This window comes from Oncorhynchus kisutch, linkage group LG11 (genome assembly GCF_002021735.2).
Source record: "Oncorhynchus kisutch isolate 150728-3 linkage group LG11, Okis_V2, whole genome shotgun sequence".
Taxonomy (NCBI): Eukaryota; Metazoa; Chordata; class Actinopteri; order Salmoniformes; family Salmonidae; genus Oncorhynchus; species Oncorhynchus kisutch.
The window spans coordinates 28738747-28750961 of NC_034184.2; the positions used below are offsets into that span (position 1 = coordinate 28738747).

Below are 12215 nucleotides of genomic sequence, written 5' to 3' on the forward strand. Positions count from 1 at the left end.
GTATTTGCACATGCTCGCACACACACACACACACACACACACACACACACACACACACACACACACACACACACACACACACACACACACACACACACACACACACACACACACACACAGAGACACACACAGGCACACATAAACAAACATGCTCAAGCCCCCAGGAAACAAACCCTGGAAAGCTGATGTTGAACACAAACTCTCTCTTACTCACACACACTTGGAAAGCCTGGAAAGCTGATGTTCACAGTCCATGGAACATTACTCTGTACTCTCTGGCCTGGACCTCATAGATTCTCAACATGCTAACAGACTCCCCCAAGTTAACCCATGTTCAGTATGTCCCACTACAGAGTCCCAACACGCTTAAACACTCTCTCCTCTTTACTGTTTACAGACTATGCTGCTTTACTCCTTTTAATCATTCTCAACATGTCTCTCTAGACTCTCTTCACCATTTATCTGTTGTATTGCTCTCTCACATCAGCTTACATGCTTTAATAGATTTTCTGACATAGATGTATGCATCTGATCTGCTTTGTATTCCCAGGACAACATACTGTATAGTTAATCTATCTACTGTGTGTAGAGAGACTGGTCTGAGAAGGAGACTATAGAGACTTTAAGGCTCCCAAAGCTCTCACAAGGATGAGCTTTCAGGACTCAATTTGAGCCTTTGAAAGTTTGATGTAAAGTCCAATCCCCACCTGTGGATTACTTATGTAATTGTTGTATTGTGTGTGTGTGTGTGTGTGTGTGTGTGTGTGTGTGTGTGTGTGTGTGTGTGTGTGTGTGTGTGTGTGTGTGTGTGTGTGTGTGTGTGTGTGTGTGTGTGTGTGTGTGTGTGTGTGTGTGTGTGTGTGTGTGTGTGTGTGTGTGTGTGTGTGTGTGTGTGTGTGTGTGTGTGTGTGTATCTGGATGTCGATTACAGGATTGGCGTCAATTCAGTTTTCAGTCAATTCAGGTAGTAAAAACATTTAACTACGTTTAAATTCTGTACGCTTATCTCAGAGACTATCTCAGTATGTTGTATTAGGTTTATTATGATGGCGTGTATAAATATTTACAACAATAGTAGGCATTTTACTCCTCCTGGAACATACTCTGTTCACTTAATACTGTTCAACAGTATTAAGTGTTCAACAGTATGAAGTGTTCAACAGTATGAAGTGTCAACAGTATGAAGTGTTCCACAGTATTAAGTGTTCAACAGTATTACATTCAACAGTATTAAGTATTCAACAGTATTAAGTGTTCAACAGTATTAAGTGTTCAACAGTATGAAGTGTCAACAGTATGAAGTGTTCAACAGTATGAAGTGTTCAACAGTATTAAGTTCAACAGTATTAAGTGTTCAACAGTATTAAGTGTTCAACAGTATTACATTCAACAGTATTAAGTGTTCAACAGTATTAAGTGTTCAACAGTATTAAGTTCAACAGTATTAAGAATGTTCAACAGTATTAAGTTCAAAAGTATTAAGAATGTTCAACAGTATTAAGTGTTCAACAGTATTAAGAATGTTCAACAGTATTAAGAATGTTCAACAGTATTAAGAATGTTCAACAGTATTAAGTTCAACAGTATTAAGAATGTTCAACAGTATTAAGAATGTTCAACAGTATTAAGTGTTCAACAGTATTAAGTTCAACAGTATTAAGAATGTTCAACAAGTCCGTACTCTTTATCTCATCCTCATTTTGATCGTTTCATCAAAGTTCTGAGAAAATGAATGTAAGATGCATTTCTCAATTTCTCTTCACCATGTAAGGAAGCATGACATGACTTGATCATTTAAGGGAAGGAAGTTACAGTTCACTCTGCCTCCAATAAGTATTAAAAAAGAACATTACCTGCCTCACACTTGAATTTAGTTCAACTGCACCGCCAAAACGTTTAGGTATCCGTGGACGTTTGGCAGGAAGTATGTTTGCAGGACTTCTCCTCTTTATACCAGTTCTACTGGCTGAAGATGTGGCAGTTTTATTTTGTAGAAAGAAGAGTGTTTGCGTCTTAGAAGGATTGTCTGTAAAATTGTCCTGCGGTTTCACAATCCAAGATACCAGACGTAAATTAAAAGAATTCTACTGGTTTAACAACAACAACAGGAAGAAATGGAAGGACACAACTATTCCGGAGGATCTGAGTGAAGACCCAGAGTATTATGGTCGTTTGTTACATGGTGCTGTTGGGGGTTTCGGTCAATATTCCATAACTACTACGATCATAAATTTGAGACCAAGTGACTCTGCTGAGTATAAGTTTAGACTTAACACACAGAACTCAGGATGGAAGAACAGCGAATCTGGAACAACTGTTTTTGTCACAGGTCTGAAGGTGATTAAGAATCCGGACACTGTGAAAGAGGGACAAAAAGTAACACTGACCTGCAGTACCATGTGTATCCTGAGTAACAACCCCAACCTGACTTACATCTGGTATAAGAATGGACGACGACTAACCAACCCAAAGACCCTGAAGACCAGCCTGTACCTAGACCCATTCAGCATTACGGATTCTGGCAGTTACTCCTGTGCTGTAAATGATCTCCGTTCTCCTTCACTTTGTCTCCTGGATAACTGTTGGGATGTGAAATACGCAAAGAAGACAATCTGCGCCATAACCGGGTCGTCTGTGGATCTGCCTTGCACTTACACATACCCCAGTGGTCAGACCATCACACAGACTCTCTGGTCAAAAACTGTGGATGCTAAAGGGAAGCCTGAAGCCTTGAAGTATGGAGATAGTGTGCAGTACCGTGGAGACAAGAAGACTGACTGCACCCTGAGAATCACAGAGCTCAGAGAGAGAGACTCAGCCAACTACAGTTTCAGATTCAAAACACAACAGGGGAGCTACAATGACCCATTTCAGGTCACTCTGTCTGTCACAGATGTATTTGTAAAGGTTAGACCCGACATCGTCATAGAGGGAGAGAAAGTCTGGATCTCGTGCTCAACGTCCTGCGTTCTGAAGCAAAACTCTACTGACTACATCTTCTACAAGGACAAACTTCGCCTACCTAGCCCTAACAGACACTGGATCTTGTACCTTGACCCAGTCAGCAGTGAGGATGCAGGCAGCTACTCCTGTGTATTGGTTGGCCTCGAGAATCAGCCCTCCCTTGGAGCTACACTCACTGTGAGATATCCTCCAAGGTCCACCACCGTGATGGTCAGCACAGATCAGAATAAAATAGTGGAAGGCAGTTCAGTGACTCTGACCTGTAGCAGCGATGCCAACCCACCAATGGAGAAATACACCTGGTACAAAAGGAACGGAACTAAAGTGAGCGTCTTACAGGGAGAAACAGAAAGTTACACCATCCCCATTGTCAGTCTTGGGTACATTGACCAGTACTTCTGTGAGGCTAAGAATGAGATTGGAGCTCAGAACTCTACCTGGGACCTGACCACAGATGATAGACTAGTGAATGTCTTGACTCCTGTACTGTGCGTTGTGGCTGTCCTGACTGCTGGAACTCTTCTCGTTCTCAGCTACTACACACTGAAACAGAGAAACCGCAGAGAAAGAGCTGATACACCGAGAGTCCATTATGTCAGTAATGATGCCTCCAACTCCGCTGTGAGTGAGGAGGAGAGCGTAGATACTCTCTACGCTCACCCTGATGACTATGATGACATACAGGGTGGCATTGATGAGTACGATGACATACAGGATGACACCTACACAGCCCTTCAGAGAGACTCTCGCCTCTCGATGTACGATTCTATCCCGAAGAGAGAATCACCATAGAGCCTGAAGACCTACAGCACCAACCCAAAAATACGCCTTGCACCTTTTTTTGTCCTGCTATCACATTGGCCTGTCTGGGATGTTTCCCACACATTGAGCTCTAACCTTAGAGTTTATATTGAAGGTGAATATGATTGCTGGAATGTTTTGCCATTGGCTAATGCAAATGTAAATGGTGTTATATTGTTTGGTTTTTAGAGTTGATTGTTGCTTACTACACAAGATGAGGTTGAAAGAAACATAATCAAATCATATGCAAGTTTTCCTATTCTTTACAGTGAGGGAAATATATGAAAGTATTCCATTTAGTAATTGCCACTTCAATTACTGCTCATGCTCATGGTAATTCTCTTTAATCATGGATTGATTATTACAAAGTAGACGCTTGTCGATATAGCAATTAAAAACAGCTATTCTGAAAGCAAAGATACATAGGAATATATCAGCAATCGTGCAAAACTGTCAGTATTGTTAATATAATACTAATATTTAAGTAAATTAAATTCATTAAATGTTTGCTGTATGACAATACATTTGTTTTTTTGACCCCTGGTTTATTAGCATACTAGTATGCTCACTAACCGTTAGGGTTATAATTACATTAAGGGTTAGGTGCTAGGGTTAGGGTTGTCACGCCCTGGTCTAAGTATTTTGTGTTTTTCTTCATGTATTGGGTCAGGCCAGGGTGTGGCATGGAGTTTTTGTATTGTGGTGTGTTTTGTCTTGGGGTTTTGATGTGTATGTATTTGGGATTGTAGCTAGTTGGGTTATCTAGCAGAGTCTATGGCTGTCTGGAGTGGTTCTCAATCAGAGGCAGGTGCTTATCGTTGTCTCTGATTGGGAACCATATTTAGGCAGCCATATTCTTTGAGTTTGTCGTGGGTGATTGTCCTTAGTGTCCTTGTTCCTATCTTTGTTAGTTTTCACAAGTATAGGCTGTTTCGGTTTTCGTTTTGTTATTTACATTCTTTGTTTTGTAGTGTTTGTGTTTACTTCGTGTTTACGTTATTCATTAAACATGGATTGCAATCTACACGCTGCAGTTTGGTCCGACTCTCCTTCACCACACCTAGAAAGCCGTTACAAGGGTTAAGGTTTTTGGGTTAAGATTGGGGTTAGGGTTAAACCCCCTAGAAATAGCATTTGGCCTTGTGGGGACTAACAAAATGTCCCCAGTTGGTCAAATATTTGTTAGTTTACTATAGAATAGTTAAACACGTCCACACACAACACACACACCTCCCTATACAGGAAGCTAATTGGTCGTCTATCACAATACACTGCAACAGCTCTTTTCCTGCATGGCCTACAATTTTTCTGAAGCCAGTCCTGAAATGTGCTATAAATACTAGAGAGAGGAACACACACACACACACAGTGAGGGTACACTCTTAGAAAAAAAGGGTTCCGAAAGGGTTCTTCGGCTGTCCCCGTAGGAGATCCCTTTTTGGTTCCAGGTAGAACCCTTTTTGGTTCCAGGTAGAAGAACTTCTGGGTTCTTCTGTGAAAAGTGTTCTACATGGAACTCAAAAAGGGTTCTACCTTGAAACAAAAAGGGTTCTTCAAAGGGTTATCTTATGGGAACAGCCGAAGAACCCTTATAGGTTGTAGATAGCACCTTTTTTCCTAAGAGTGTATGGGAAGACACATGTATTCTGTCTCTCAATGCACATACTGGTGCCATGCACTCACTAAACGCCAGGCACTGATGTATGTGCCAGGGGGTCACCTCCCTATGAGACTGCCAGGGTGTCACCTCCCTATGAGACTGCCAGGGGGTCACCTCCCTATGAGACTGCCAGGGGGTCACCTCCCTATGAGACTGCCAGGGGGTCACCTCCCTATGAGACTGCCAGGGGGTCACATCCCTATGAGACTGCCAGGGGGTCACATCCCTATGAGACTGCCAGGGGGTCACATCCCTATGAGACTGCCAGGGGCTTAGTGAACACACAATAAAACACTCGCACACACAATAGACTGAGGACATCGGCAAGAAAGTGGGATCCACACATTATAAGAGAGGAGAGAGAGAAAGATAAAGTGCTGTAGCGAGTGAGAAGGTAAGAGTAATTTAACCTCATTTTAGCCCTGGTCACCTGCGCTGGGGTGGAGATTATTCAGGATTAGAGTGAGGAATGAGCTGGAATACAAGGCCAGTAGGCCACTCTCACTCACCACTTTAACACACACTGAAAAAAACTGCGCTCTGGGAAAATGAATCAGCTGATGGATAGGACTGCCACTTAACCTTGGGAACCATCTGGCCATACCTGCACATACAGTACATACACTCACATACACTCACACATACACACACACACATACACATACACATACACATACACATACACATACACATACACATACACACACTTGGGCAGCCAACTGATCCTTGCACACTAGGTTGGTATTTCACAGAGAAGTGATGGGGAATGTAGATAGAACAGGGGGAGAGGAGAGGACCAACTAAGCTAGAAAGCCCAAGAAAGAGGAGAGTTATTCCGCTATTTTCATCACTTAAAGGCACCACATTCTATTTACCTGATTGTCACCAAGTAGCTGAGTCATTTAATTGGTTCTTTAGCTCAGAGAAACTGATGATATAGCCTTGCCTCCCCCTTATCCGTATGAAAGAGAATGTAATGGAACTTCTCCATGACCCTGGGAATGAATACATTGATATGGAAAGAATAACATGATTTAATGTGATGTTATAGATTATCAGAGTCTGCAGAGACTGAACTGTGGGCCATTTGAAATCAATCTCATTTTGGGAACAGAGCCTGCCAGTAAGGATTTAATCTTACTGCCTTGTCAGTAGTCTTTCTCTATCTCTCTCTCTCTCTCTCTTCGCACAGGCTGTAGTCTCTTTCTTTCTCTCTCTCCATTTGTACAACTAAAACCTTCCCTCTCTTTGCCTCTCTTTCTTGAACTCTTCGTTTTTTGCATCTCTTCGTTAACCCCTCTTCGTTAACCCCTAGCTGTCTCTCTTAGTGCTGTCTTTTGACCTTCAACCTCCTCATTCTGCCTTGCTTCCTCTTCCTCTTCCTGGCTCCCCCTCATAGACCTTGAGTAGAATAGGACATCTGAAAGGGAAGAGTGGGAGGTTTTTGTTGCACTATAGGAATGGAGGTGTATTGCTAAATCAATCAAAGAGAGGTGTTTGAAAGAGAAGTGAGTTTTAACACTATGCTGCACAACCACCTTGTCCATTCGGCATAGGTCCTGAACGTTATTCCTGCATGTCACATATTGAATGCATGTTAACATCAGGATATCACTATCAGAGAGAGATAGAGTCCCGCCCACTACCACTAGAGAAATGCAGCTCAGCCTGCCCAGTTACAGCTCAGCTCAGCCCGCCCAGTTACAGTTACTCAGCCCGCCCAGTCCTGAGGCTATTAGATCACAGAGGTAGTGTAAGCATCGTTCTGTTGCTACAGCCTGAAATAAAGACTCATCTGAGATTCCCCGAGCAGGCCATGTTTTTTCTTCTAAATATTTTATCTTGCCTTTAAATATGAGAGCATTTTTTGCTGATTTGACCATTTTCACCTGTGGAACTAACCCTGTTCCCTGTTTAAAAAAATATACATGTTTTCACCTAATTTTAACATTCTATCTTAAAGATCACATGCTCAACGTAATTAAAAACACATTTTCCCATCTCAAGAGGTTAAATAAAAAAAATACTATAGTAAGTGCCGATTAAGTGCCAAATAAAATAACAGGGTTGACCATAACAGGGTTGACCATAACAGGGTTGACGATTTCATCTGATATCAGCCATATATCCCCTTGTGACAGAGGGAATGGAAGCTTGTTGTGCACAACATGGAGTTGCAATTAAATGTAAGCTTCACAAAAAAACAAGGAAATTGTTAAAACATTTCTAGCCTGGGTATCTATGGGTAACAGGGTTGACGTGTTATTCTAGCCTGGGTATCTATGGGTAACAGGGTTGACGTGTTATTCTAGCCTGGGTATCTATGGGTAACAGGGTTGACGTGTTATTCTAGCCTGGGTATCTATGGGTAACAGGGTTGACGTGTTATTCTAGCCTGGGTATCTATGGGTAACAGGGTTGACGTGTTATTCTAGCCTGGGTATCTATGGGTAACAGGGTTGACGTGTTATTCTAGCCTGGGTATCTATGGGTAACAGGGTTGACGTGTTATTCTAGCCTGGGTATCTATGGGTAACAGGGTTGACGTGTTATTCTAGCCTGGGTATCTATGGGTAACAGGGTTGACGTGTTATTCTAGCCTGGGTATCTATGGGTAACAGGGTTGACGTGTTATTCTAGCCTGGGTATCTATGGGTAACAGGGTTGACGTGTTATTCTAGCCTGGGTATCTATGGGTAACAGGGTTGACGTGTTATTCTAGCCTGGGTATCTATGGGTAACAGGGTTGACGTGTTATTCTAGCCTGGGTATCTATGGGTAACAGGGTTGACGTGTTATTCTAGCCTGGGTATCTATGGGTAACAGGGTTGACGTGTTATTCTAGCCTGGGTATCTATGGGTAACAGGGTTGACGTGTAATGCTCGACCCGCACGTTACAACACCAGAAAATGGCCAAAAAGAGTAGAACCAGCTCACATGCTTATACACTAGGATTTGACTATTAGATGTTCAAAGTTTATTTTTTATATATTACAAAGGAAAAGTTTCAGCAAATTAAAATGAGAATTCAGTTAATGTAACAGGGTTGACCTTAAAATGAGGGACACTAATCACATCAAATAAATGAATCACTAATCACATGAAAAAAATAATAGTCTTCAGAAATGACTTTGTCAAAGCAACAAAATAACTAGGGTTTTACAATGATGGTGAAACTTGGAGAAATGTTGGGCTTAAGTGGGTTCAAATCTTCCCTTTGTGACACAGGGTTGATGGAGGGACATGTCAAAGTGCTGAATTTACTTTATTCATATTAAAAATCTGATTTATTGAATTATGCACGTGGTCTATAGTAAAGGGCACTTCATTTAATATAACAGGCTTTTAAAATTCAATATTGGTGCACAATTTCTACTTAAAATATCAAAGGGATGAAAAGGCACCCATTTGCACTCTCCAATGCACTCTCACTCTCTCACATAGAGGGGTACAGTCCCAGTTAGGGAAGGTTAGGATGTACTGGAGGTCATCCATTTTGAGCTGCAGTTAAATTATTCAGCCTGAAACCTCCTCCCTACACCCACTCTTTTCAAAATGACTCCTATTTTAGATAGGTATTATACAGTGCATTGCACTTGAGTTGCCAGTTGATTTATGATCAACAGAACCTCTGTCCCTATTCTAGGAATTGTATTTGTTCTGATCTCTAACCAATATTGTGTGTGTGTGTGTTGCAGGACAGTGGGGATGACTCCCATAGAATTGCCCAGTCCCCAGTGGTCCATGTCAGGGGGCTGTGTGAGGCCGTGGTGGAGGCTGACCTGGTGGAGGCCCTGGAAAAGTTTGGCCCTATATGGTAAGAATCCACTCACATATGTTGGATGATATGTGCCCCCCCCACCACCCCTTAACCCCCTGTTTTCATCATTGTAAGACATAGAAATAAAAAGGCTTTTATCTCATCTTTTAGTTAAACAGAAGGGAAACGAATATGGAACATGCACTGTACTGTGACTTGGAAGACTGTGGATTAGAGTGTAGCTACATGGATCATGTAAATGTGGTGTGGATATGTGTGAGGCATTTCCCCTCAGGCCTCCCCAGTGACTTGCCTTTCATCCTATTGAAGTCATTGGGGGGTTCTGTAGAAATAAAAACGTATATCAGCATGTACTGAAGCCTCAACTCACTTCCTTTGAAGAGCTACACACATACTCACAGACACACACAAACATTTTCAGAGTCACACGTCAGTATACAGTCAACTCACACACACACATACCAGCACGCACATGGAGTGGAGGTGTTTGTGGCCAAACCAAGCTTTTACCTCACGGAGACCTTGAGTAACAGAGAGAGCTCAGTGTTAATCAGGCTCGTTATGTGGTGCAATATTAATTACGTAACGTACTATCAAACCTAGGAGAGCTGTGACAGCATGGTTAACCCACAACATAGAGACAATCTACCATACCATGGTAACTGTAGAAACTATGGTAACTGTCCAATTAGACCAGCACTGCCCACAACTACACTTACTCCCTCCCCTCTTCTGTTTTTGTGCATCTATGTTGAGCCAACATAGGTGATTTTGGGGGGAAGTATAAACAAAAAGCCCCACAAACAAATAGAGCGGTTTTCTTTCTGGTAGAATTGTTTGAGAATATAACCTCATAACCTCAGAATTGAACTTGGAAATGTTTTACATTCCAAACTTGCAAAGTTTTCATTCTGTCAGTTCAGGACATGAGTTCTCATCGGGCAAATTTCAAAGACACCCTATTTCCAATAATGTTCTACTTTTAGCACCAAATGCCGTTCCCTACGGTAGACAGGGAATGTGGTTTTATTTGAGCCACTGTCCATTTAGAGTAATAGACCATTTTTCTACTCAGTGAATTGAATTCTAATGGACTTCCATGTTGTTCTGTGTTGATGGCAGCTATGTGATGATGATGCCCTTTAAGCGGCAGGCGCTGGTGGAGTTTGAGATGGTGGAGAGTGCTGATAAGTGTGTGGCGTGTGGGAGTAGCGAGGCCGTCTACATCGCAGGCCAGCAGGCCTTCTTCAACTACTCCACTAGCAAGAGGATTACCCGGCCCACCAACTCAGACAACCCCAACAGTGGCAACAAAGTCCTGCTCCTTTCGATCCAGAATCCCCTCTACCCCATCACCACGGTAAGAACATGGTAACAGTACATGACTCCTGGCATGAGTCAGTGCTGAAAATACATACTGTATTACACAATAGCATCACAGCAGTAACAGTAATTGCCACCCGCTTGGCACTGTATGCATGCTATACTGTCACCATGGTAACAGTACTGACCAAGAGTACCTCATTATTGCCCATGTTAACAGTAGTCAAGTGAATATATGAATTATAAACATTGTGTATTATCATAGAACTACAGGGTTTATATTTGTACTCTTTCTCGCTCCCTTTCTATCTCTATGTTACCCTCTCTTTCTTTCTTTCTCTCTCTCTGTCTACCTCTCTCCCCTAATGGGAGCAGTCAGGCTACATTTAGAAAGTAGTGCTTAAAAGCATCTTGTGGCTGTTTCAAGGTTTATTTCCCCCTGAGTTTGTACATATCTCCTGCCAACACCCATCTATCGCCACCTTTCTCTGGCATCTCCCTCTGCTCTCTTTCTCTCCCCCTCTCTCCCTCTCAGGTTGCATTGAAAGATAGAGAGGGCTCTCCGCGGGGTACCTGTAGTGTTCAGATAGCATGTGTCTGATGTAGGGCTGACCCCATTTAGTCGACTGGTCGATAGGCGGTTGGTCGACCGAGATTTCTTTAGTCGAGCATATAGCAAACACAAAATAAAAATGTCATGGTGTACAAGACACCTGTCTGATTTGCGCCTGTCTGAGTGGACTGATCCATTGTGGAGGCCGTGGGGATGGTATAGTCCATCAGTCTAAGACATTTGCTACTGAAAATGTATATGGTTATATTACATATTATATTATATTACATAAGAACAATAAAAATATATATATTTTAAAACAAATGCGCTGTCTCCCGCGTTGGATAGCGGTCGCTATCCGCGGTTCTGAAACATCAGTGCGCTGTTTAGTTGGTGCCATATCCTAGACCATGTTGCTATGTGCATAATAAAGCCAAATAAAATAAAATGTTATGGTTCGTATACACATATTTAGCACATATTATTGTGGGTGTAGTGAAATGCTTGTGGCATTGACTAAAATTCAGTAGAATATAATGCAGTACATACATATGACATGAGTAAAGCAAAATGTAAACATTATTAAAGTAACAAGTGTTCCATTTTTAAAGTGGGCAGTGAATTCAAGTCTATATATATAGGGCAGCAGGCTCTAAGGTGCAGAGTTGAGTAACCGGGTGGAAGCCGGCTAGTGATGGCTATTTAACAGTCTGACGGCCTTGAGATTGAAGCTGTTTTTCAGTCTCTCGGTCCCAGCTTTGATGCACCTGTACTGACCTCGCCTTCTGGATGAAAGCGGGTGAACAGGCAGTGGCTTGGGTGGTTGATGTCCTTGATGAGCTTTTTGGCCTTCCTGTGACATCTGATGCTGTAGGTGCCCTGGAGGGCAGGTAGTTTGCCCCCGGTGATGCGTTGTGCAGACCGCACTACCCTCTGGAGAGCCCTGCGGTTGCGGGCGGTGCAGTTGCCGTACCAGGCGGTGATAGAGCTCGACAGGATGCTCTCAATTGTGCATCTGTAAAGGTTTGTGAGGGTTTCGGCTGCAGATCTATTGGGGTGGTAAGCAAATTGAAGTGGGTCTAGGGTGTCAGGTAAGGTAGAGGTGATATGATCCTTAAAACTAGCCTCTCAA

At 42.4% G+C, this 12215-nt stretch overlaps 2 protein-coding genes across 4 annotated transcripts in view; both read left to right on the top strand.

Moving 5' to 3' along the window:
- The window catches only part of LOC109899788 (heterogeneous nuclear ribonucleoprotein L-like), a 51618-nt gene that overhangs the window by 25170 nt on the left and 14233 nt on the right, over positions 1-12215 (top strand). For all 3 annotated transcript variants that reach the window (XM_020495318.2, XM_020495319.2, XM_020495320.2), the window contains exons 2-3: positions 9125-9243; positions 10330-10567. In XM_020495318.2, coding sequence (XP_020350907.1) covers positions 9125-9243; positions 10330-10567 — 357 coding nt within the window. The remainder of the gene's footprint in view (positions 1-9124; positions 9244-10329; positions 10568-12215) is intronic.
- On the top strand, positions 1133-4781 carry LOC116376201 (B-cell receptor CD22-like). The gene has a single exon (XM_031835593.1). It carries the CDS (start codon positions 1927-1929, stop codon positions 3754-3756), a length of 1830 nt encoding a protein of 609 aa, XP_031691453.1. The 5' UTR covers positions 1133-1926; the 3' UTR covers positions 3757-4781.

Bases quoted from the DNA above. Each gene is read 5' to 3' on its own strand.
- LOC116376201 (XM_031835593.1), top strand. From the start codon at position 1,927: ATGTTTGCAGGACTTCTCCTCTTTATACCAGTTCTACTGGCTGAAGAT.